General features: G+C 41.2%; 1 protein-coding gene and 1 long non-coding RNA gene across 11 annotated transcripts in view; one reads left to right on the top strand and one right to left on the bottom strand.

The window, feature by feature from the left end:
• The window catches only part of RABGAP1L (RAB GTPase activating protein 1 like), a 762,700-nt gene that overhangs the window by 16,868 nt on the left and 719,547 nt on the right, over positions 1 to 26,285 (bottom strand). For 7 of the 10 annotated variants that reach the window (XM_025877662.2, XM_073900045.1, XM_073900044.1 and 4 more), the window contains 3 exons: positions 16,910 to 17,002; positions 6,715 to 6,825; positions 651 to 755 (listed from right to left, as the gene is read on the bottom strand). In XM_025877662.2, the coding sequence (XP_025733447.1) occupies positions 651 to 755; positions 6,715 to 6,825; positions 16,910 to 17,002 (309 nt within the window). Of the gene's footprint in view, positions 1 to 650; positions 756 to 6,714; positions 6,826 to 10,407; positions 10,626 to 16,408; positions 16,720 to 16,909; positions 17,003 to 26,285 lie in introns of those variants that run through there. The other 3 variants (XM_025877665.2, XM_073900048.1, XM_025877669.2) reach the window with 2 other exon arrangements.
• On the top strand, positions 10,642 to 15,969 carry LOC112828541 (uncharacterized). The gene is made up of 3 exons (XR_003209529.2): positions 10,642 to 10,767; positions 13,431 to 13,526; positions 15,830 to 15,969. It is a non-coding gene; the product is annotated as an uncharacterized lncRNA (long non-coding RNA).

The raw sequence follows: 26,285 nt of genomic DNA, 5'->3' as shown, positions 1-26,285 counted from the left end.
AAGGCCGGAGTCTCAACTCCTTGAGTAGAGAGGCCCCTCCTGTCCCTTATCAGGGAGGCCTTGGCCAGGTGGTGCGTCTTCCAGCTGATTAGCCCCCCAACGCATATGAAGACTGGAGGGTGCTAACTTCAAGGCTGGTTCCCAAAGGGCTGCTTTTTTCCTTCCCCCAGGGAGTAAGAGCTGAGAGCTCCACCAGGAATGCTGGCCCTCCTTCGAAGGCATGAATCAGGAAAACCGAGAGGGACTGACTGAGCACCTCCCAGCAGAGATCTCTGCAGGCTTCCCGCTCCCCAAGCCTCTCAAACTACTGTTCAAGTCAGTTAGCTTGGAGACAGGACACAAACTGTGCAGATTTGTCAAAGCTCTTGGATCGTAATTCCAAGTTGCTAAACTTGGAGGAAACTTCACACTCTCGCTAGCCATCTGAGTCAAGGCAGATTCCTAAAACCTGTTCAAGGGGACAAATCAGTTCCTGCCCCTACTTCTAACGCCCTCCAAACGAAATGCCAAGACCCAACGCTGCTCACGTGTCCTGCTTCAACATCGCCCTTGATTTAGAGTAAGTTTAATTTTACTTCTTACTTAGAGTATTAATCAACTCCTCATGCCGACACACCTGCGTAAAGCAAAAGCCCACCGATGCCTCTTACCTGGGCCGTCTCTTCCTCTTGCTTCCTCTTCTCTTCTTCAGTCTCCACCAGCCTCTGCTTGGTCAAGAGGAGCTCCTTATTCAACACATCTGCCTTGTCTTCTGCCTGCACGTCGGAGCACATCACAATCATAAGGAAGGTGAAGAAAGAACGGGTGTGTATACTCTCTCCAAACCTAATCTCTAGTTATGATTGTTGCATCACTACCAGAAGCCATTCTCCCCCTCCTAGCTCACCCAGGGCATGGCTGCTTTCTTTGAATGCCAACTATATAGCAGGCACTCGGCACACATCATCTCTGATCCTCACAACAATAATTATTTTACTGATAATGGCAGTGAAGTTTGGAGAGATCAAATAACCTGACTGGGGCAGAATGAGAGCCATGATCTGAGTTCAGACGTGAATGGCCTCGAAGTGCGTGCTCTTTCTAAATGCTTCTTACACATGTTCAGATGTCACAACAGCACTCACTCTGAGACTGTGTAGATGGATAGGAGGAAGGGGTGGAGCCTTATATGGAAGCTTCTGGCTGTTAGTGCCTCGGGGTTGGGGGTACAGATTCAGAAAGAGACAGGCTGATCCATGGACGGCAGTTAGGTGAGAAAATCAAAGACCAGCAGAGGTAAAATGGCTCACGAGGGGCTCACACAGGACAGTGAGCACAGCAAGGAGAAATTAAGACCAAAACCCCATGATAAGATAGCCTTGGGGAAAACTGAAGTATGGACCAGGCATCCAAACAGAAAAGACCGTGTTTCTAGAATGGCTGAGAAAAACTCAGAGAGAATACTCTGGTCTTAACTTGGATACAGAGTCCAATTAACTGGGAAAGCACTGTGCATATATTTAACTAGTCAATGCGTGCCTACTGCACACCCTAGGCCCTTACCTCACCCTGAAGGTCTCAGCTTCCAGTTCACATCTGTAGTGAAGTGAGCCCTGAACCCTGTCCCACTCACCCTTATCTAAATCAGTTCCTCACCCCCATCTAAATTAGTTCCTCTGCTTACATCTCTCCTATTTCCCTTGATAGCACTTAGCACAATCTCTAGTGACAAATTACATGTGTGATTTATTTGTTTTGCCCATTAGACTTGCTCATCTGCTGGGAGCTCCAGTTTCTCTGTTCTTACAGTTCCCTGTGTCCCGTAGTCTAATGGTTATGGCTCTGTTTTCAGATACTTTGCAACTATGGTATAGTTAAGGTGAACAGTCCCTCTTAAAAAGACTCTAAAATTTGTTCTGATATATTAAATTTTAAGGGGGAAATCTGTATAGCAAAAGAACATCCTGAAATCAGAGGTGGGCAAAATATCTGTTGCAAGTTACGTTTTCATAAATTTTAAGACATCTGATGCAGATTACAGACACTCAAAACAGCGAATTCTAGAGCCAGTCAGATGACTGCCATCAAAGCAGGGAACACCTCCCCAGAGTCTCTGAGGGAGGGTCACCGAGCAGCGAATCAAGAATAGCTATACAGATCATTTCAGTGTTCTTAAAAATTGAACCAAATCTAGCTCCCTATAACGTCAGCCCACTGGTTCAAGTTCTACCTCAGAATATTTGAGCAACAGCCCTCCTAATGAAGAGTGCAATTTAACGTCCTCTTCGGTACCCCTTGCATTTTCCATTTTGTGAAGAGATGAGTCCTTTCTCTTCATGACACTCTGAAGTGAATGTTTTCTAAGTTTGGTTTCTTAAAGAGACTCACCCCCAATTTTTAGCCTTTTGTAAATTTCTATCTGGACATACAAGCTTCTTAAATTGTGCATAACATCTAGACATTTTATTTTATAGTTTTAGAACACTAAAGGAATGTTTCTGACATCTGCAGAAATTGCTGTGGGTCCCATATGGGAGGAGCGTCAGTATTTTCCAGAAGCTTCATCCAGAGTCTCTCCACTATGTTAAACAGTGAAGTCAGAATGATTCTACTGCTCATCAAGTTAGGACCAGATCTGAAAAAACTTGGTTCTCCTAAAAACAGTCTTCTGGGTCTTTGGACAGCCAATTTCTACACCTCACTTAAGTAGAAATCATCTTTCATGTTAAATGAATCTCTAGGAATGTAATACTACACAGATAGATACTGATATTCTTTGAACTCAAACCATAAAATCTTCACCATAATTTGTTAAGATCACTGTCATTATTAATTCTAATCACCAACATCTTTTTTTTAAGATTTATTTATTTATTTGAGAGAGACAGAGAGAGAGCAGGGGGAGGGGCAGAGGAAGAGAGAGAGAGAGAGAGAATCTCAAGCAGATTCCCTGCTGAGTGCAGAGCCTGATGTGGGGCTCAATCTCAGGACCCTGAGATCATGACCTGAGCCAAAATCAAGAGTTGGCTGCCCCATTGACTGAGCCACCCCAGCGCCCATCACTTACCAACATCTTATAAGGCCTTATTTTTTTGTAAAGATTTTATTTACTTGAGAGAGAGAGAGCACAAGCAGGGAGAGCGGCAGGCAGAGCATGCAGAAGGAGAAGCAGACTCCCCGACGAGCAGGGAGCCTGATGTGGGGGCTCGATCCCAGGACCCCAGGATCACCACCCAAGTCGAAGGCAGACGCTTAACCAACTGAGCCACCCAGGTGCCCCCTTATAATGCCTTATCGATGTGGAGACTTTGAATTGCTACCTAAGGTTCATGTGACATACATAGGAGAGGAAAAAGCACTGCCATTTGTGATTTAATCATGAATCGACCAATAACCTGATCAAAAGGTTCAGCTCTCACATCAGGGATGAGGATCTTTCAGAAAGGAGTTCTCAAAGAACTCGCCAAGCCCAAGCCCGTTGTTCAATCTAAAACAAAACAAAACACTTCGCCACTCATTACGCGGAGCCCCTGCTCCTAACTCAGAACCTGCCCTGGTCAGAAGGACAAGGCGCCGTCCGCAGTGCCAAAGTGCTGGTGTGTCTCTTCTGCTTGTTCCTTGCGAACGAGAAAGGACAGGAAGGGCTTGAAGGCAGCTAGCTACAGAAACTGAAATGGAGATGTCGTATCTTTTTACATTGTTAATCATGGAGAAGTCCTTATTTCAAGAGTCTAAGGGAGGGCAAGTTGTCAAAACAGACGGCTCTGTCAAAGAAAAAAATTAAGAGCCTTTTGTGCCCAGGATGCCCGAAGCCAGCACTAAAATGACAAGGGTGAGGAATAATTTATTTTTAAAGAGTACCTAATTATCTAATTAGTGCTTGTTTGCTTTACATATTGTCTTGAATACAATCTGCTTTCCTGCTTGTTTAATGTTGGCTGAAGTTTGACTAGTTTAATGAAGAGATGTGATTTTGATGAAAGTGGCAATGGAAAAGTAGGGGGCAAGTGGGGTGAAGGCGGGGTGAGCCGGTGCTTTCCCTGTGCGTCTGGTGTCCTCCCAGGCTGGCTGGGGGGCAGGACACCTAAAGTGCACGGACAGCTTTTTGACAGGCAGCTAAGCCCCACTTGGGCAGAAACTGCAAAATTAGATGTTTGGAGGAGATATGCATGAAATAGCAATTGTTATTCTTTCACTTAGATAACAAGCTTCAAAAGGCAAGGGCCAGGTCTTCCTTACTCTTTTAAGAAGAGAGGTATAAAAGGAGGAAATTAAGAGGAAGGGGAAGAAAATGAAAGAATGAAGGAATCTTTTCTTCAGGGACTAGCATCCAGAATCTATATAAGCTATCTACCCAGATACTCAACCATCAATTATTTCAGGAGTACGCATGATCCAGGCTGATCCACAAAATAGACTTTCTTGGTGGTCCAACATCTTTTTAAAAAATAATATGTTTTTTTCTGATTATTAATAAGGTATAACGTATATTATTACTAAACCAAGGGTTGTTAAGAATTTAAGGTCTTCTTATAAAAGATAAAATAATTGAAAAAAATACATGCATAAAGATGAATCTAAATGTTAGATTGATGATCATCACCCAGAGTATCTAGAACTAATATTTTGATGGATTTCCTTGTAGGCTTTTTTCCTTTAGAAGTATATTTCAGCTTCCTTTCCTAAAATGATGGCCCTCCACCAACCATATCCTTTGCAATTTAGATGCAAGCATTATATACAGATAAATTTATAGGTTTTACAAAAATATTATAACATCATCTTCCCATTGTTTTTAAAAACTATTCCAAAAAGACATTTACTTTCATTCTCCCCTTTTATTGGACATATACATTATTTCTACTTTTTATTCTTCTGAGTAACACAGTAATAAACCATCTTGTACACATACTTCTGTCCAGATCTCTGTTAGAATAGCTTTCCAAGTCAGAGTACATATGTCACTTTCCTCATTTACTAAATGTAAGATTAAAATAATACCTGCTTGATGGAGTCATTAGTGATATTAAACAAGATAATGCTTATAAAATTGCGGAATATAGTCCTTGGTGCATAGTAGGTACTCAGTAGACATTTCATCTCATTACTTTTTAATCCTTTTAAAGGTCTGATAGATAACACCAAATACACTTCCTGCACAACTTTCAACGTACGACTCTCTCTAGTGAATTTCACCGCATCCCCAGAGTCCCACTGCTTAAAACTTTCTTATTTAGTTATCCATCTTCAGAAAACTATTAATGGATACAAGATTCAAAAGAACAGAATCAAATGTGAGGCCGTTGGGAGAGCCAATATGAAAACAGGAATTTCGTTATAGTACTGACTCACCAGCATAGTCTCATTAATACAAAAATGTACCAGCCGAGGTCAGACTGGTCTTGGTCCTGTCGGGCTGGACGCCCCTCTGTCTTCTTTGGCTCTGACTCTCTCAGTCACACATTTCTCAAACCACCTCTAACAACTTCCAAACAGCCTGGCTGAATGGTTTCGTGGGGAAAAGGGTCACCCCCCTCACCCCCGGCCCCCCAACCAGACTGCTTTTCAACCTTCTACATCCTGTGTCCCACGAAGCAAAGTTTCTGTTTTATTTTCAAACTCTGTTTAGTGTGGATTCCTTCGGCTGCCCCTTCTCCGCCTTTAGCACTTTTCCTTAATAGTCGTCTAATCCCCATCTTACTGTGGTTGAAACTTTTGAGCTGCAAAATTAGCCGTTTATATGGGAAAAAGGAGTTGTGCCAGGGACCATTTTTCAACATTTAAAAAACTCCTCCAAACATTTAATAGTATTTATATTATTGGATCTGTATTTGAAATTCTGTCAATGAGCAGTCAGTACACAGGTAATGCCTCTTTTTTTACAGATTCAACAGTGTAAGTCTCATTCTTTCTGACCCTGGCACTGTTTGTGGGGAATATTCACTTTTTAAGTCAGAAAAGAGATAATTTTAAATCCGCCCAAGACTCCTTCCATATTGCCAAATATCCTTTATAAAACACTAGCGACAGAAAACAGGAAGTCCTAAAGCTGTCAGTACTGCTGGAAAGAACCAGGGAAATTGAACAATTTAAGGTCTTCCTAGCAACAGCTACCATGTACTGAACACACACTGTTGACGTGCTTCACCTTATTTTACCTATAGGCAGGTTAAGAACTGCGCAGGGTCATGCGGTGAGCGGACTGTGCTGCCAGGATTCACAGCTAGGCATCTTGGCCCTTAGCCCCTAGAATACCTGTCTCCCCCCCACCAATGCACGTATCTTAATGTACATACTTCACATAAAATCCTCACATTCATTGTAGATGAGAACTCTTCTTGTAACAAAAAGTAAAGTGCCTCCCAATGTCAGCGTGGCATTGGTATAGTCTTGGTGACTGATATTCCCAGGTAATTATGCTGGCAGCCTTTGGCTTAGGAAAAGTACAGACGAAGAGAAGAGACACCAGAGAAGTTCAGAGTTATAAAAAAAAACACGTCGCACATGCTGTTTGGAAATGACCCAAACCGTTCTCAAAGGCTCCCGTCTTCCACCCTCTCCAGTTAGCACAAGCTGTCCCCTGCCACCTACTGGCCGCCCCTTCAGCCAACAAGCAGCCAGACCTCAGCGTCAAGTACAGAGTGAGCCCCAGCGGGACTGCGGGGAGAGCAACTCTGTCCTCGCCTTTGAGGAGCTGGCACGGTCTGACTGCAACCTAGTGAACGACACTTTTACCTGATCCAAGTCATTTCGCAGAGCGATCTTGCTGGTTACTAGCTCATGGGCGAGGTCATCGTTCTCCTGTTCCAGCCTCATGCTGGCCTCCTGCAGTCTCCGGTTCTCCCTCTGCAGGAAAAGAGCAATAGCCGGAGGGCGGCATTAGTGCCGAGACGCACTAGCAGAAACGAACGGGACCGGTGAGCAAAAACAAGCAGCGACAACAAAGTGAACTTCTGAAGGTGTAAAAAGGAGGAGGCGCAAGGGGCACAGGAAGGCAGGATTGCTGTCCGGGAAACAACAGTGAGTTAAGCCAGCAGTGCAGATGCGGCTCTCTACCCGGTGAACCTTACAACTGTCCCTGACAGGCTGCATGGTAAAAGGCTGCATTATTAAAAAAGTGCCACAAAAGGCAAAATTTCCAACATCTCCCCAATCCTGTGACGTTTCATATAGACCCAGAGCCCAGACACAGGCCATCCTCTGTTTGAAACATGCACAGTAATCCCACCCTTAACCTCAAGGGAAACTCATGACACAAAAGGTGTGAAATGGGGGAAAACCACTAGACATCTCTTCACGTTGTTTTTCCAGTATCAGAGTTCACATTCATTGAATATATTTAATTACGAGCACTAAATCAAGAACCAGGATACATGGGTTCAGGACTTTTGCTATCAACTGACACATTCATCCTTGGGGTAGAAATACTTTTCTGAACACCAATTTCTGTTATTAGTATGAGCTACAGTCCTTATGACAATGGCTCTAGATGTTTGTTGGAGGGCTTTTAAAATTTCTCAACTTTAAAACTTCAAAAGATTCTGGGTAAAACAAATTACTGAGCTGTTTTTTTCCTCTTGAACTCCCAGGAAAAATCTGAAACAAAGTCCTATGATGAAAGAACCAAGTTACATTTTTAGGAAGAAAGGTCTCCCCTGAACTAAACATTATGAACTGTGTACATGCGCATCTATTTTCAGAGTAGCAATTTACTGTCTTCCAATCCAAAGTATCAAAAGTATTTTTTTTTTTTTTTTTGCTACTGTTCACAGTTATGGGAGATTCAAAGAGAGCTGACAGGAAAGACTTCAATGTGATGAGACCTTCCTGTTTTTCAGATTTATACTCCTAACAGGGTTTTCTGCAAGGGTGGCAGAAACTCAGACAAAGGAGTGCTGTACAACCAGAAGACAGATCTATGCCCTGGAAGAGAGTGTATCATTGCGTAACATGGGGCAAAAGGACATTTATCTTCTATAGAACAACCTAGGGTTGGTTATATGGAAAAAAGAAAGCCCTATTTCTTTTTTTTCTTTTGGTTTTTTAAAGAAGGGCTAGGAGACTGACGGTAAGGGCAGAGCCTAAGACTTTCATGGAGCGGAGGATCCCCCAACAGGGCCAGCAGAGAAGCTAAAGGAGAACCGGCCAACAGAGTCTATTCCTACCTCCTCTTTTGGAAGAGGAAGACTGGGGTACTTGGGGAATGCCAAAACATTTTTTGAAAAAGAAATCTACTGAAGAAGATAAAAACAGTCCCAAATCTCTTAAATGCTTTTAAATAAATTCATGATAGAATTCCATGCAGTGTTAAAATTTAAGTGAAAAATATGATCAAAGAAATGCTTAAGCCACCTCATAGAAAAAAAAAAGACAAGGAACTAGAAAGTCTCATTTTCATAACATAAATAACATTAATTGCAGGTACTGGCTTATTTTCATTGTTGTCTTTGTACTTTAAAAATGTTTCTAAGTTTTCAACAATGAATACAGAATACATGTGTTTAAAATGTTATCTAAAAAAATTAAAAGCCATTCGGAATTTCAATTCCACTGAAAAGGATAAAATGCCAAAATGAGAACTTTTTTAAAGTTTACTCCTGTGAGAAGCTCATATTCTACCCAAAACCAGACTGGATCTTCGGTTTTGACCAAGATACTACGTAACCCCTTAAAACTGTGGCCTTGCCAGGCATCCTTTCCCAAAATATTCCTGAAAAGACCGTGTACATATTTGTAGGGGCACATCGCACTCATCAAATTCTGTCTGTCCCCTCGACCTACGGAAGTCCTAACCTCCCTCAGAAATATCATCAGAGTAGGCACAAAAATATAGCAGATAAACAGCCAGGAACTCTATGGCGAAATCTTTCAATCTTTGCTGAAGCAATCCAAATTCTAGCAGGGGCCCGAGAGTTAGTCTTCTACCCAATACATCTAAATATTACTCCTCTTTGTGGAAACAACTTGCCTACTTGTTGAAAACTTAGAATAATAATAATAATAATAATAATAATAATAATAAAAAGTGTTCCAGAAACTTTTCCAATCCATTTCCTCCTTGCCAGGAACGAGCAGCAACACCCAGCACCATTTTGTCAGGACACAGTGCAGAGTGGGCTGCTCAGCAGGGAAGCGAGTGTTCTCCCTCTCCGTGAGTCCCTTCCCGAGAGCTCCTGGTGACACGACTCCAGTCCCTGCTCCTGAGTCAGTGTCCGAGTCCTCCTGAACTGTACCTGCAGGACTCCAAGGTGCAGAGTCCTCTCAACTCTTACTGACTTTACAGTTGTTTCGCCCAAGGGACAATGTTGCAGCTACCGGTTTTTCAGGTGACAGTGACATACCAGGGAGTTAAGGTAAACTGCAGGCAAAGTCAGACATGGAAAAGCACTCGCTGCAAGTACTTTAAGGATGCACCCGGTGGCTACTTCTCTCCTGATGGGAGATCAATGGCCGGTGGGTGATGTTAATTAAGGGAGAGCCGGGGGCTCAGCTCAGTGCTGACTGGAAACGTGCCATCACCATGCCTGTTGCAACTGGAACCCTTCCCTATGGACACGCGGCCAAGGGAGGAGTGGGGGGACAGGGGAAGATTTGGAAGAAACCATGAGTGTCTAAGCATCCCTAAAAAGCAAAATGGCCTAGGGGGCGCGCCTACCGGCTTGGCTTTAGCAAGAAGCTTCGGTTGGGTGTGTGCACAGCAAGCAGTGCAGTGGGGTGTGACTCCTGCTCTGCACTCACAGACATGTGGGCAAGCAAGCTGTGGGGCCGAAAATGCAGTATCGTCCTCCAAAGTCTGAACCTGGGACAGGAGGTGTCCTCAGCAGTCCTCCGTATCCGAGCGGGCCAGCGAGGCACCGCTACCCACCGAGGCGGGGGTTCCTGCCAACGAACCTGCCTACACTTGCCAAGGGTTCAAGTCAGGTGTCTTATTGGGCTGTATTTTCTTTGCAAGAAAAAGCTCCCCTTTATACTAGAACGGAGAAGAAAGTTCCATCTGGATGGGCCTTGTTCCTTCTGAAAGGTCAGCAAGGGCTGCCCACCCGAGAGCGCCTGGGAGTCAGCCCGTCAGCCTGTCCGTGCAGAGGCAGCGGCGTGCCCCGGTTTGCACAAGCAGATCTGCCCCACGGCTCGGAGCCTGTCAACATAGCAGGTGGCTGGCTTCCCACCCCTCTCCGCAAAGAGAGCAGGAGACCCTGCTTCCATAACCCTGGAAACTCACACTGCCCTGTTGGGCACATCCTCCATCTCACACAACTGACACCATTCCAACAAAAAGCAGACAACAACGCTCCTCGTCCGTTCCCTCCCCCCTGGGGCATAGGAGCTGCATGGCCGGCAGAGTTTGGTGAGTAACTTTTGGGAGGAGGATACTGCATTTTTCAGACAGACAGACGCCGTATCACAGACATACACAGATAAATAACTTACCTCCTCAAAAGTCATAGACCAACTACCGTTTTCAATCATAGGTACAAAAGACAATTGAAAAAAAAAAACAGAATATCCAATGAAATCGCACACCTACTAATACAATTATGAAATGGCAATAACAAAAGCAGACACTTGTTAACAATGTGTTGCTATTGTGTTTTTCCTCAGAGTGTCGTTTACTCTAAGTTCTCTCTCTGTCTGCAAACTTTCGCTGGAAGAAAATACACTGGAGGCAGCCAGTGGGCAAGTCTCAACTCAGGAAGATGAACACACTCAGACTCCTCCCTCTCCCCGCTGCCCTGGGCCCTCTGCAAGACTGATGGGAACGCTCTATGTGTTCGTGTTAGCAGCTACGGTGTGAGTTGTTTACACTGTTATTTCCGCCGGGTGGAGGGAGCTTCCTCATATGACAAGGTCGGAAGCATTGCAAAATAGTTCATTTTCAGGCCATAGAATGAAATTGCTGGGCAGAGAAATGCTTCCAGGTCTCCTGTGCATCTGAGGGCTGGGGTGTGGGTGAAGCAGCACAAGGGATGGTGAACGTCATTTATTCCGTGATGAGAAACCAGAGAAATGTGAACTGGCACTCAGAAGAAAATAAACTAAGCCTCACAGGAAAAAATGATGGGGAAGGAGGCGGCATCGTAAACTCTAGCTCAGTATTTTGGGTGTGTCATCTGCTGTTCTAATGAGTTCCTGGCACATGTTTTTAAAGACACTTAAGGGTCAGGAGAAAATGTTTTCCTAAAAGACCCAGTACAATTTTATTAGCAACAACATACTCAACTCTCGCATATTTTCGTTTGGGTAATTCTTTCAAGAGTTGATAATTATCATCATCAAATTTCAGCAGGTTTTTTTTTTTTGACATTCAAAGGCAAATGCCTACAGATGAAATGTTTAAATGTCTATATTGTCTGCAAATGAAGATTTTAGAGAGAAAATCTGGATATTTGAAATCCTTTTATGCTCTTCCCTTTACCCAACATATCCAATTTTATCTTTCTGGTAGAAATTTTAAAAAATTTAAATGTCAAACTAAAAACAAAATCTTGTCAGTAATAACTAACTGGCAGTTGGCAAACCAGACTGCAGTTCTTCTAGCATTTAAAAAAACAGTCTTAGATTATTCCCTAGCACAGGGGTCAACAAGCTTTAAATGTAAATGGCCAGACAAGAAGTATTTTAGGCTTTGCAGACCATACACCCTTTGTTGACATTACTCAAACTCTGCCACTGTTGTACAAAAGCAGTCCTAGACACTGATAAGTAAACAATGGGTGGGCTGTGTTCCAATAAAACTTTATTTACAAAAACAGGCAGTGGGCCGATTTGTCGCACATGCCATAGTTTGCAGATCCCTGCTCTAGCAGACAAAGCAAATTAAAAAAAAAAAAGCACATGGGTTATAGATAATGTCAAAACATATTAATGTGACATAATTTTCTCAGTAATGCTACTTTAACAGGAAGTAAGTTACTAAAAATTGAATAAAAGTTTTGGAGAATTAATTCTGAAGATCAATAAACATACTTAGAAATTCTTAATATGCATAACATTCATACCTCTCTCAAGCGCTAAGTAAAACTCAATCAGTGAACAGGAATCATCAGAAACCACCTGCTCCTTCTCACCTAATTTGCTCAAGAATCCTCAGTAGGGGTTAGCTTGCAATTTCCACCATCTTAGAACAGTGAGTTCACTGGATTATCCATGCTCAAAAAGAGTGGCAGCCTTCTGAGGTCTATCACAAAGTTATCACAGGCAGATAGAAACCATGCTCTTGACTGTTAGTATTCATTAAAAGCACATTATTTCATAAATATAAATATTTCCAAAAACCAATGACAGTCTCTGTGATGAGGAAAATTAATAAAATATAAGTATTTTCATTGGTAGAAAAAGACTTTTCAAAGACGGATTCACTTATCTTGACTTCTTGAGGAAGGAAAGGCCCCGAACAGTAAGAAAAAAGGGAAGCCTTTTTTTTTCTTTCAGGTAAGATTAGCAAAATTTAAACTTCTTTCACTTGACAAGTTAAAAACAAAATGTGATAAATATTTTGAAGCAAAGCTTAATTGAACTTGTATTATTTGCCATCCTTCCATAGCTAATGAAATAACTTAGACCAGTTTGCATTGTTTTTGCCAAGTATAATTAGATAGCTTAATTTTAAATTACATGCAGGGATAATTGCTCTACAAAAATTAGTATGTGTGAGACAAACTTTTTGTAAACTTAGAGGAATTATTTTCTTCCTGTTTGAATTATACTTTGATAAGAGAATTACTACTTCTAACCTCATGAAAGAAATTAAACATTCTAAATTTAATTATACTAAATGTAGATAAGATACTTCAATTAGAAATGATGTATAATACTATCTGTGTCCCAAACTCAAAAGAGAGTTTAAGCATTCCTGATTCTTTCTAGGATTTGCCATCTAGAACAGGTAATAACATACATGCTTTGGAAGACTCACTGAATTAATTAATTAGCTGTGCTAAGGCTTCCCCCACAACTGTACAAGTAGTTAATTAAATAAGAAAAGCATACCATATCCCAGAGATAGATGAAGGCTGCAGTTCTCTAAAAGGTGCTGTCAATAGGTTACATTATTAGAAAACTATCTTTCCCTAAATGGAAACAACTCAACTCCTTAAAACAGAAAACAGTATTACAGTTTCTGAGTTGGTAACTACTTATTAGGGGCTTGGCTATTAATTTTTAAAATACACTCAAATAGCTACACATACACAAATAGCTATCACATGAATGTTTTCTGGGGGCTTGTATGAAAATGGAAATATACGTGATGGATTTCTATAGACAAATCCTTATCCTGAATTTCACTTCATTTGGAATAAATTAATTAATTTACAAACCAAAGTATCAAGTAGATAAAAACTCCAACACCAAGTTGGCCAGGTCAAACTTAAGAAGGACAATAAAAGAGACTTAGAATAAATGTTCTATATTCTTCTTCCAATAAAGTTTCCTTTTTCTGTCTTGCAACCTAGTCATGAAGATCAGCAGAAAGAGCACACCAAATACTGTAGGAAGTCATTACAGAGCTGATTTTCAAATGCAAACTGAAGCCAAGACCAGGTAACCCAGTGAGTACACGTATTTATATATGTTTATGTTTGTGTGCATCCATATTTATATATGAAAATGAATGTACCACCCACTTATGCTGGCCTTTCCCCTATAAATATGTATACACATAGGATTTTTAATCATTAATTAGCTCCAGATCTGATGGAAGGTCTCCCTCCCACAAATAAGGCTTCTGCACAGGCACCTCTCATGTGACTTGGGATTTATGAAAAGAAGATGGTGGGCTGGATGCCAATCCTATTGAAACATTTTGCTTGGATTTTTTTTTTTGAGATATAACTCACATACTATAAAATTCATCTTTTTAAAATGTACAATTCAGTGGTTTTAGTACATTCACGAAGTTGTGCGACCGTTGCCACTGTCTAGTTCCAGAACGTTTTTGTGTTTAGGGTTCTAAAATTTAAATTTATACCAACATAATTCATCTCTTTGTGGTTGAGATTTAAGTGTTAGATACGGGTGAGTATAGTGACATCACTTGAAAATGTAGATAATGGCATCTGTCATAAAAATAAAACACATATTTGGATAGATACAGCAAGAATGTGATGGCTGAGAGCTGCCTCTGAATTGCTGGGTCTTTCATCCCACCTCTGGCTTCCATGTGAGAGTCCTTTTTGTATGCCAAGGGAAAGAGCATCAAACCGAAAAATCTCTTAGGATATTTATTGTATGACATTTCTGGGCCTTCAAAAAAAAATTGACACAACTTTCCTAACTCCTAGGGGGGAAACATGGCATTTTAAGCAGTATGGACCTTCATGGTTGAGGAGGGCTTGTTAGTGAACTGGCATAAGTTCTGAGTTGATGCCCACGGAGGTCTTCCCAAGTTGTTCTTAAGAATTTGCACAACTAGGTTCCCAGTCCAAGATCTACAAATTATAAAGTGCTCATTCCAGGGACATAGATCTTATTCTTGACACAATTAAATTTAGAAGAGACTAAGAGGTATTTCTTTCCTACTTTAAGGTCATTATAATTAGTTTCTTAAACTAGATATTGACTATCTGAAAGAACAAGTCTGGGGATGGTTGGAAACTATTTTGTCAACTGTCACCTTGAAAGTGTAATTATAATTTGAGGACTGTAACTTTACCAAGTATATAAAAGGGTATAGAAATATTAGTTAGATGTATTGACAAGCTATTACAATACAAAAGAAATAGCTACAGAGCATACCTGATATGCATAAGTTAAAAGGAGTATATGTTTTCAAAACAAAACAAAACAAGTTTAATTCTACTTCGGTCCCTCAGTAAAATGTGCACACATTGAAAGACTTACATGTGAGAAGTACTCTTCAAAAAATAATACGCACTGTACTATTTATACATATCTACTTTGATATGAAAAGGATTTAAGAAACAGTACCAAGTTCAGTCCCAGACTGATTTTAAATATACAATTTTAGTCTTTTGTTGCCTTTTCCTCTATTTTAAAGCAATCTTCCCAGATTTTATTTGTAATGATGGCAACTAAGAAAATTAGAATGATCATATAAGCAGTAGGAGGGCTTCATTTGGGATCCTTAAGACTATTTTAAAATTACTGCTTCAAGCCATTCTAAAGCAGCATGTGACATGAGCTACATTAAGATTGGTTTTATTGAGGGGGGTGGTGGTGGTGGAAATGAGCTTCAAACCTTATTCTGTGAGTGCCTTGTGGGTTAACAGGTATGGGCTCTTCTTCTCAGTTTTGTTTTTTTTTTTTAAGATTTTATTTATTTATTCAACAGAGACACAGGGAGAGAGGGAACACAAGCAGGGGGAGTGGGAGAGGGAGAAGCAGGCTTCCCGCCGAACAGGGAGCCCGATGCGGGGCTCGATCCCAGGACCCTGGCATCATGACCTGAGCCGAAGGCAGACGCTTAACGACTGAGCCACCCAGGCGCCCCTCTTCTCAGTTCTTTACCCCGTTCTATAAACAAGGGGAGAAACATACTGCTGTCAGGCTGCTGGGGAACAACTTGGGAGAAATGTGAAGAAGATAAGCGAGGGACTGGTAGAGCAGATCCACGCGAGGGGATGCTATTCTGGTAATAATACCTGGGTAAGGGCAGGCCGTTGGCCTACTAAGGCTAATAACAACCATTTACTGAACACCAGCTACGTGCTAGGTACTTAGCACACAACGTCCTCAGAAGCCCTGTAAGATGAGTAAGCTCCTGCATGTTTTACAGACCAGGAAGCAGCTCGCTAACGAGCCCGGGATGCAGAACAATGCGACAGAGTTATTAACACCCCCCGATGGGGATAACAAATCCTGTGTTTGTTTGTTTTTTATTTTTTCTGGAAAGGCAGGATTTGAACTCAGGTCTGACCACATCACCCATCTACTACTGCCACGCCCCGTTCCGGTCAGCAGCGGAGATAAGAGGAACTGTGACTCCAGCTGCCCCTGGTGACTTCTCTGACCAGGTGAGGGCAGCTCGAGTTACAGAAGTGGCCGTCATCCCGCGGTGGGGGCTCATTAACAACGCTGCCCCAGTACTTTTCCTGGAAGGGTATGTTGGCATTGGTGGTGCTCGGTGTGAAAATACAATATTCCCTAATCCCAGGGTTACTGACATGAAGCAGGAAGGAACCACGATGCACCTGTAGGAATCTGAGGAATTAAAACATGTTCAAGAGAGACGATAATATGTCAGCTGGAGAAAATAAGTTCGAAATCAGTGTTTCCCCAGCACTGCATCATGGGAACAGTGTTGCTAACTATCACTGAAGAGATCTATTGATGTGAATGGCCCAATTTTTTTACAAATACTACAATTAACTAAGCTATTAAGCTGAAATCAGCTTTGATTCTGAAACTGGATACTGTAGTGAAATGTCACTGTTACTCAGATTTGTGGAAATAAATGTTGCAACAAACACCGTTACTATGCTCTGTTAACCTTTGCGGGTTTTATTTTTCCTTCCAAATGAGTTTGTATGTTTAACAGTTGCTACAGACAGAGGAAAGTCTGAAACATTCTTGTGCCCGGCTTGGAAGAGTTCACCTTCTACAAGTCTTTGTGGACGTGACCATGCACAGCTAACACAGTCCTCTGCCACTTTCCTTGTTCTCTCATTTTTGAAAGTAGTCGATAGCCACTTTCTCTCTTTCTTTTTCCCTCTCTTTCTCTCAGCTTCTTATGAAGATTCCAAGTATAAATGCAACAGGTGGAGTTACCTACAAATATACAAACTGAAAGAAAAGAAATATTATGGTTGGCTACGCCAGAGTTTCCTGAAATGAAAACATACCTGGACATTTATCATGGTCAGAGAGTATCTAAGTCAATCAAGAAGAAACCGAGGGAGCTGAACGGGTCACTAGTGCTCCTTTAGGGTACAGAAGGCACTTTGCTCTCATGGGTGACCCACGCCTCCCCTACCTTGTATCTATCCATTGGGTCTTCCTGCTGCAGCTGACTCTCTCGCATTGTCTGATATTCTTTCTCATATTTCTTCAGTTTCTTGGTTGGTACCTACAGGGATCAGAAGAAAAGCATGTTAGACAAGGACATGATTTAGGAAAACATTTTCTGATGTTGGTTCCCAATTAAGTCTCTGGCATTCTAATGGCACACACCCAACTCAAAGTAGGGGGGGAAAGTCTAGATCTGAGGGGAAGGGTCTGTAAACTTTTTCTGTCAAGGCCTACATAGTATATTTTAGGCTTTGGGGGCCCCACAGTCTGGGTCAAAGCCACTCCACTCTATTGTCACCTCAGAGAAATGGCTGTCATTAGTGATATGTAAACAAACAAGAGTGGCCATGTTCCAACGAAACTTTATTTACAAACATTCATTTCTGTGCTGCAACATGGTTATGTCGTAACTGTTTTTTGTAAATGCATTTAATAGTGCTATTAATTCTAACTACTTCTCAGTAAAATTCATGCATAGCCCTCTACCATACTGAAAAGGAAAACTGTTTTATAAAGGTAAAAAACTGAGCAACAAAGAATTTTTTTCTTAAAGATTTTATTTATTTATCAGAGAGAGACACAGTGAGAGAGGGAACACAAGCAGGGGGAGTGGGAGAGGGAGAGGGAGAAGCAGGCTTCCCGCTGAGGAGGGAGCCCGATGTGGGGCTCGATCCCAGGACCCTGGGATCATGACCTGAGCCGAAGGCAGATGCTTAACGACTGAGCCACCCAGGCGCCCAACAAAGAATATTTTTAAATAAAGTCAATATATTGTACCCGAGAGAAAGAAGATTCTACAGTCTGTCACTAAAAACTCCCAACAAAAACAGAATCGTTGTGCTGTGTGAAATAACCGAACATCATCTAAACAACTCATCTATTTTTTACTAAAATTGTGTCATCTTTAAAAGACAGTAGTCTACTCTTCTCCGAAAAAAAAAAAAGACTAGGACTTACAGAATCTTAGAATTCTAAAAATAAACAAATAAGCATAACACAGAATAAAGGTCATAGAATTTGGCCCTAGATAGATCAGGGTCTGAATGCCTACTATTGTTTTCTTTTATTAACTATTAAACCTCTTGGCAATATTTAACCTCTCTTGGTCTGAGTTCTTCATCTGTAAAATGGCTGGCAAACAGATTTCCGCTTCATAATGGCTGTCAGGAGAATTAAATGCTGTTAACACAGGCAAAGTATCTAAAATATTGCCTGTTTCCTGGAATTTTTTTTAAAAAAAGTATTCAATAAAATTAATGTATTATCATCTATGTTCCATATGACTTTTAGACTTTCCTTGGACAATCAAAATTACAGAATTCCTTTCAACATCAAAATCTTTATTTGATGTTTAGGTGCTAAAGTAAGTGACTTGAAATGAGGAAAAAGCTTACCTAACTTTTTAAAAGACAACAGATGTGTTATTTTGCTGGATTCTTGGGGACTTGAAGGCAAAATGATGCGTTGATGCTCTTTAGTAACCATTGTCATGAGACTTACCTAAGTTGTTGGCCCATAGGAGGCTCTCAGCAGACTGTTTCTTGTTGAGTTCAAAATATGGTATTTAGAAAACATGTAATATGTGTGTGAGAATCTGGCCTGAGAATCTGTTAAATAAAAAGCAAAGACGCCATGTGTCATGCCCCATCATATTCTAATGACTGTTCTTCCATCCAGGAGCATTCTCAAGTACTGGAATTACCTGCTTCTCACCACAATTGGGAAATTTCACAAACTCAGTCCAAACTGGAGACAGTGGAAATCATTCCACAACCACATGATGACAATATTCATCTGGCTGATGGGGGAGCTTCCCCAGTGAAACAAGAAGTTAAGGACAATTTTCAGGGTGTAACTGAATTGCACAACCACTGCTGAATATGGTCATGAGAAACTAATTTTTCATTACTCCATCTCCAGAGACCTTCAACAGTACACTGTGATGAACCAGAGTCCAAAAGACAGGGAGGCACCATCTGCCCACCCTTTGGCCTCAAGACCATCAGACAGACCAGGAAAATACACGTGGTCATGTGCCAACAAGATAGCAGCAACAACATTATTTCTTCCTGACTTTAACTGGGGGCCTCAATTTCCTCTAGCTGTCTTTTCTCCATATGTATTAATCATACACTCCAAAAACCAAAAACACTCTTAAGATGAAGTGGTGAGTCCCTGGCACTGAAGTAGCCCAGAGTTGAGGACAAAGGGAAAAAGTCTCAGTTCTAAGCAAGGACAGGTGTTTCCAAGGCATTCCTAGGAACAGGATCCAGGCGAGAAGTGAGTACTGTGGGGACAGTGCTGTGCAGCAGCCATTTACCCACAAGATCGGAAGTATGTCAGCATCTCTGCAAATAAGCACAGGTACTGAGGGGTACACCAAAGCTGAACATCAGTCCTATGTGGAAGTATTTTCTACTGGTCCTAAAATGGACCCATTTACCAATGACTGATTACAAATTGCAAGTTTATTTCTAGAAAATTTCTTCTAAAACCGCATTTTTAAAATTCAAAGTGTTACAGATTTTTTTTTCATGTAAAAAAGTGTCCTTTGAAAAGTCAGTTTTGCTACTTATGTTAAGAGGTTCATTTCAATGTGAAATTTTTTAAAAATGCATTAAACAAGCATTAAATAAGCTAATCCTTTCCCATCTGGCTGAGATTCTAGGATGTTTGGCTTCATCTTGTTCAGGGGAACAGAGCAGGTTCCCAGAACAATATGTTGCTAGGAAACCTTCCAAGCTTATTTATCTTGTGCTGTGGGGTGATACTGAGCATCCACTTGTGATTGGCACAAAGTGAGACGGGGGTAGGGGGGAGGAGGAAGGTGAGCTGATATGAAACTGTTATTTATGAGATAATCAAAGAACATAGGCTGTCAGAGTTTTTAAAGCTTATTTCAGGACAAAATTGATTTTATTTTAGGGAATGTAATATTGAGCTTGAAATTTTTCTTAGCAGAGAAAGGAATAAAATACCTCTTTAGCATGTAGTTTTAATTAAAAGAACAGAAAGTCATTAAGAATTACTAGAACTGACCCAATTATTATCTCAAGAATAGTACAGGTATCTCTCCCCTTAAGTTAAATATTTTTAATATAAGTGTGCACTTGAAGAATCACTGATCCTTTCAAATGTCTACCTAATGGGGTGGGGGGGCTTCTCCCTCTACCTGCCCAATACCCTCTATTTGGCTAAATTCAGGAAATGTACTCAAAGAATCCACAATTGTTTGATAAGTGCAATGGATAACGAGCATTCACCAACTCAAAATGGTATTTATTAAAAACAACCCCAAAACAGAAAAACTCTGGCAAGACAATTCCAAGTATGATAGCAATCATTTAAATAATCAGCCAAAACCTGACATTTTGGTCTTGACAACTACATTTGGGGAAGTAAGCATTTAAAATAGAAGCAGTGTTTTAATGTTTTGAATATTTCACGGTATTTAGATTATTTCAAAATATGCTTAACCCTGACATTTAAATTCATAACATAACCATTTACTTAGAATTAGTAAGTTGGAGCTGGAAGGACCTTTGGAGACTGTCTGGTAGGATCCCTGCTTCAGGATGAGGAAAGTGAACCCACGTGGCTGAGAACACTGGACTGAGCCAGCAGGTTGTGGCAGAGTGTTCTGGACTGTCTGGAATATGGGTGGGTCCACTGTCTCACTGGTCTGTACTCTCTTCTGGTATTGGGCTGTCAGGAGAAGTGTATTTCCCAGTATTCCTTTAGTCATGTGAATGCCATTGTCATTATTTTTGTCACATCCAAACATATTTTGCTATGATTTTTCCTTAAATCAACTGATTTTCTTACACAATATTACAAGAAAAATATTTTGGAAGCAAGAGTCAATATAGACAACTATGGCAGACAAAAAAAATGTTCCCCCAAAGATGTCTGCATCCTAATGCCCAGAACCTATAACTATGCTTCCTTCCATGGCAAAATGGATTCTTTAGATGTGTTTGAGGTTAAGGACCTTGAGATGGGGAAATGATCTTGGACTTTCTGGGTGGGCCCAATGAAATCCTACAAGTCACTAAAAGAGGAGAAATTTGGGGGCGCCTGGGTGGCTCAGTCGGTTAAGCATCTGCCTTAGGCTCAGGTCATGATCTCAGGGTCCTGGGATCAAGCCCCACATGTTGGGCTCCCTGCTTCTCCCTCTCCCTCTACCCCTCCCTTCTGCTTGTTTTCTCTCTCAAAAAAAAAAAAAAATATAAAAAAAAAAAAAAAAAAAGAGGAGAACTTTTCCAGACTTCAGTCAGAGGAGATGTGACTATTGCAGAAAAGCCAAAGAAATGCGATGTTGCTGGCTTTGAAGCTGAAGGAAGAAGTAAATGTGGGCAGCCTCTAGAAGCTGGAAAAGGCAAGGACAGACTGCAGATTCCAGCCTCTAGAAGCTGGAAAAGGCAAGGACAGTCCTGCTGACACCCTGATTTTCGCCCTAATGAAACTGGTCAGACTTCTAACCTACAGAACTGTAAAATAACAAATGTATAAAGCTCTTTAAAGCCTCTAAATTTGTAGTTATTTGTTGTGATAACAAGAGGAAACTAATCTAATAACATATTATAAATCGTAACAACTATCAAACTACCAAATGTTTACAAACAAAACTCAGTTGAAAGTCTTAACACTTTTGCTGAAAGCAAGATAAAAACTTCCCGCCTGCTTCGTTTTACAACCAATTGCAAATTATGTCAATATAAAATAACCTGGATACTGTCAGCTCTTGTGTCACAAACAGCAGAATGGCAGTAAGCAGAAGATAAAAGCAACTCCATCCCAGCCAATGTGTAGATCCCTTCAGCCCCGTCCCGCCTTCTCCTTCCTCCCACTAATGGCAATGAGTTGTGGCACTTCTTAAACAGTACTCGGTTTTGCTAAGGATCTGTACAATGTCCCCTGATATTTTCTACTACACTTTATCATATTCCATTTTTAAAATGTCTGTTCAGACCTTCTAAAATGATTTCATGAGCAGCAGTTTGAAGGACATGCACTAAATCAAGGAAGCTTTTTCATCTACTCCTCTGATGCTCATACGCACTGGGCTGTAATACGAAGTCACTGGGGAGGCTCTATTAACTCCTGTCCTGGTCACCATGCAGTCACCTGCCATGTACTGACGAAAGTGGGTCCTATTCAGCTGTTACCAGGAAATACATAGAAAAGAGCTTTATGAACTTCAGGGAAAGAGGGTTGTGAGGAGGTGTTCAGGGAGTGGTGGGAGAGTGCTCCACAGTGACTCTGGGTAACAGGGAAGAAGAAAGCACAGTAGTTGCTAGTTTGCTTTATTCTTTCTCTCAAAGTTCATCATGCCATCATGCTGGCCTCAGTTGGAGATGTGGGAGAGGAAGACTGAAGAAGAGTAGGCTTGGGGCGCCTGGGTGGCTCAGTCGTTAAGCGTCTGCCTTTGGCTCAGGTCATGATCCCAGGGTCCTGGGATCGAGCCCTGCATCGGGCTCCCTGCTCGGCGGGAAGCCTGCTTCTCCCTCTCCCACTCTCCCTGCTTGTGTTCCCTCTCTCGCTGTGTCTCTCTCTGTCAAAAAATAAATTAAAAAATCTTTAAAAAAAAAAAAAAAAAGAAGAGTAGGCTCAACTTTCTTTTCCCATGCTCTCCCTCTTTTCATCTAAAGCATATATTTATTTTTAATTATGACTCTGGTAGGATGAAAATATGTGTGTGTATATACATAGTTTTTTGTTGTGTATCAATTACTTTTTGGTGAACTTAAGAATCTTTATCTCACTAATGATACCTAGTTGGGTTACTGCCTTATTTTTACTTTTATTATATTGAGTACTCCTTATTAATACTTGAATTTCATGCACATTAGTTATTTTTAATAAAACATACTTCTTCTCTCACATACATGATTTGGTTTCCTGGTTATTAAATGTGATCTTTATACATTTAAGGAGTTTAGATGCCTTTTAAAATAACACAGATCTTAAACTCTGGGTTGTAACTAATGGAATAATAGAACTCTGAAGAAACCCATTATATTAACCTAAGGGAAACTTACACACAGAAAAGAGGAAAATGACACAGCATAGATGAATATACGTGTGGAGAATTTTCAACCTGACCTACACTCTGCAATGTATATGGCATGATTTGGGGCATATGCTGATCTTATGGAACGGTGCACCAATTTTGTGAAAAGTGGATTCCGAATTTAACTAGAGAAAAGGATCTAGGAGCTACTAGTGTTTCTCAAGGTGGGAGTACTATTGGCATTTTGGGTGGAATGATTTGGGGTTGCCTTAGACTTCACTTCCCATTTCTGAGCCCCTAGTATCCCTGGCCTGTGTATGATGTCGTCTCTGAAGTGCTGGTAGTGCCCTCCAGTCATTGGTACAATGAAGATGCCCACATGGCTTTCCAGAGAGGGAGGGGAGGGCGCTGGGGATGGGAGATAGGAAGGGAGACACTTGAGAAAAAGTGGGATTTGTGCAGAAAACCTCTGCACTGTGCTGACAATAAAGACAAGGGGAGGCCCAGCCCAGTGCGGGAGGTTTTCAGCACTGTGTTCACATAACTCTCATGTCCGCTTCCTTCTATTCTGTTTTTGATCAGCAGTGACTGGCACGAAGAGAAACACAAAGTGCCTGCATGTCAAAGAGTTCCCTAACAGTGTTAAGGCTATAATTTAGAAAATTATACATTTAAGCCTCTCAACAACTCTGTGAGGTATTATTTGGATTTTACAAATAAGAAAACTGAAGAGAAGTAACTTTCCTGAGATCACGCAGCTGGTAAACAGAGAGGCAGAAATGGGATGGAGGCGCCATCCACCTTCAGCCTCTGTCCTGTTGGGCCACTTTGCTCCACTGCCCGGGACCCCTGAAGGCAAAGCTCCCCAAGAAGCTGACCTCTAGATGTGGTGCCAAATACGTGTCTAATGACTACAGAGTTTCATAAGTGCGGGAAAAGGCACATCAGTACATATGTTTATAAAAGGTACAAGAGGAACTTTGTTGGGGGGCGGGGAAGAGCACCTGTGAGGTGGATTTTCATTATGACTGGCTTATGGAAGCTTTCTTGCCCAATAAAACAATCGCATTTCCCTGGTACTAAATTTTAACAATGGGTTAGTCACTTGTCAGAGCTATTAAAACTTGATGATCTGCTTCTCTATTTCAAAAATAAAAGATACAAAAATATTTATTAATGGATGCAAATGCTGGCAAAGTAGATCACTATTTAAAAAAAGAAAAAAGCTGCCAGGGCGCCTGGGTGGCTCAGATGGTTAAGCATCTGCCTTCGGCTCGGGTCATGATCCCAGGGTCCTGGGATCGAGCCCCACCTCCAGCTCCTCAGCGGGGAGCCTGCTTCTCCCTCTGCCTCTCCCCGTGCTCATGCTCTCCCTCTCTCTCTGTATCTCTGTGTTTTGAATAAATAAAATCTTTGAAGAAAAAAAAAAAAGCTGCCAGGATCTGTTTAATATTTTCCTGATGGTCAGGAGTCTGAGTGCGTAAAAAATTAATAAGCCAAAGGTACTAGAAATTATGTATTGCTCTTGCTCACTTCAGATAATTTCTTAGGAAGAATATAAATGATTCCATTTTAATATATTAATCATCAGAGGAAAAAATAGATAACTATGGCACCACATTTTTTGGTGATCTGGAGTTGTAGGGGGTTTAGAGTTTCCAACTCAGAGTCAGTTCTGCGAGGACCTGTCAAGATCTGGACAGAAAGTGGATCGGTGGCGAACAAAATTCTAACAGTGAATTTGCAGTAGCCTCAATACTTTGGAAGAACAAGATGAGAGGGCTCAAGAGAAGAAGAGGAGCCATGTCCTATTAAGCTTCACTTAACCCTCTTCCCAGCGTTCAGCAAAAGAAGCTACTTTGACTCTCTTCTGAGCTTTTGGGGGCCGGGAACAGAGGCAATGATACTTTACCCCATAAGATTAGGGGGGAAAACCTTCAGAGACCATAAGAACCTGTAAATGATTATTAACTGTATTCTTTATTTATTGAAGTTTAGTTGACATATAACATTACTTTAGTTTCACGTGTATGATATAATGATTCAGTATCTGTATATATTAAATGATATGATGATCACCTCAGTAAGTCTAGTTAACATCTGTCCCCTATGCAGTTACAAAAACTATTTTTACATGATGAGAACTTGGAAGATCTACTCTCTTAGCAAGTTTCAAATGTGCAATGCAGCGTTATTAACTACACTCACCATGCTGTTCGTTATTTCCCTAAAGGATTTACTTATTTTATAACTGGGAGTTTGTACCTTGTGACCCTCTTTAATCTTGCCCGCCCTCCATCCTCCGCCTCTGGCAAGCTGTATTCTAGTAAGGAATATAATGGCTTAAGGGGGCGGGTACAAGGAAAGTACTTATCTCTTGTAGCACTAACCTAACTCCTGAGGCTTCCAGAATCAAATTACTAGGCATTCTCTTCCTGAATTCACACATCATAGTCTGCAGTGTTGCACCTGCCTCATCTCATCCGGCATGTTCAGCTTTCCAATGACTCAAGCCTAATGGTGCACACACCTGGACTCACACACCTGTGAGTCCAGATTCCTGGACTCATTAATGAATAATTGTATGATGCGAGTCACTTTCCAACATTCATGGCTCACTCCTGAATGTAGTATGCTCATCAAAGTATCTATGAAAGCTTCTGAAATACCAATTTCTACTTTCTTTACCACATTCTAATATAAGCTGTCTGTTCCCCATGCTGTAGCAGATTTAAGAAACCATGGCATTTTATAGAAACTGCTTAACTATTCATTTCTAATTTCCCATCTCCAGTCCTATGAATCTAATCTCATTTACTTTTTTTTTTATGGAAGTCCTTGGTATTCTGCTTGAGCTTTCCTATCAATAAATGACATTTGGAGGTGGAGTAATTTCTTTACTATCCAAATGCTGACAACTTCTATTTTATAGTTTCTAGCCCAGGACTGCTACTGAGCTCAACTTACCTAGCCACCTGCTAACTTCTTATCATCCTTTAGATATTTCACATAGGAGACATTTTAAACCTGGACACATCACCCACTGTCTAACCCCAACCAGTCCTCCCACTGTTCGTCTTCCATCCAGATGCTAAAGCCAGAAACCCCAAAGTCATCTGTGACCCCTCCCCCCACCAAGGATCATGAAATCAATCACTAGATTCTACAGAACATGCCTCCAAATGTCTCCTAGCTTGTCTTCTTCTTTTGAACCTCATCGACACTGCCCAAGTTCAAGCCATAACCCCCTTTCATCACTACAATAAGCTCCAAACTTGTCTCTCTGTATCTGTCCTTGCTCTACTCCAAAACTTTTTGCACAGGGCAG

Source organism: Callorhinus ursinus, unplaced genomic scaffold (genome assembly GCF_003265705.2).
Source record: "Callorhinus ursinus isolate GAN/ISIS: 27379988/994484 unplaced genomic scaffold, GSC_fseal_2.0 scaffold13, whole genome shotgun sequence".
NCBI lineage: Eukaryota > Metazoa > Chordata > Mammalia > Carnivora > Otariidae > Callorhinus > Callorhinus ursinus.
The sequence above is the reverse complement of the archived record's forward strand: the minus strand, read 5'-3'. Positions and strand labels throughout refer to the sequence as shown.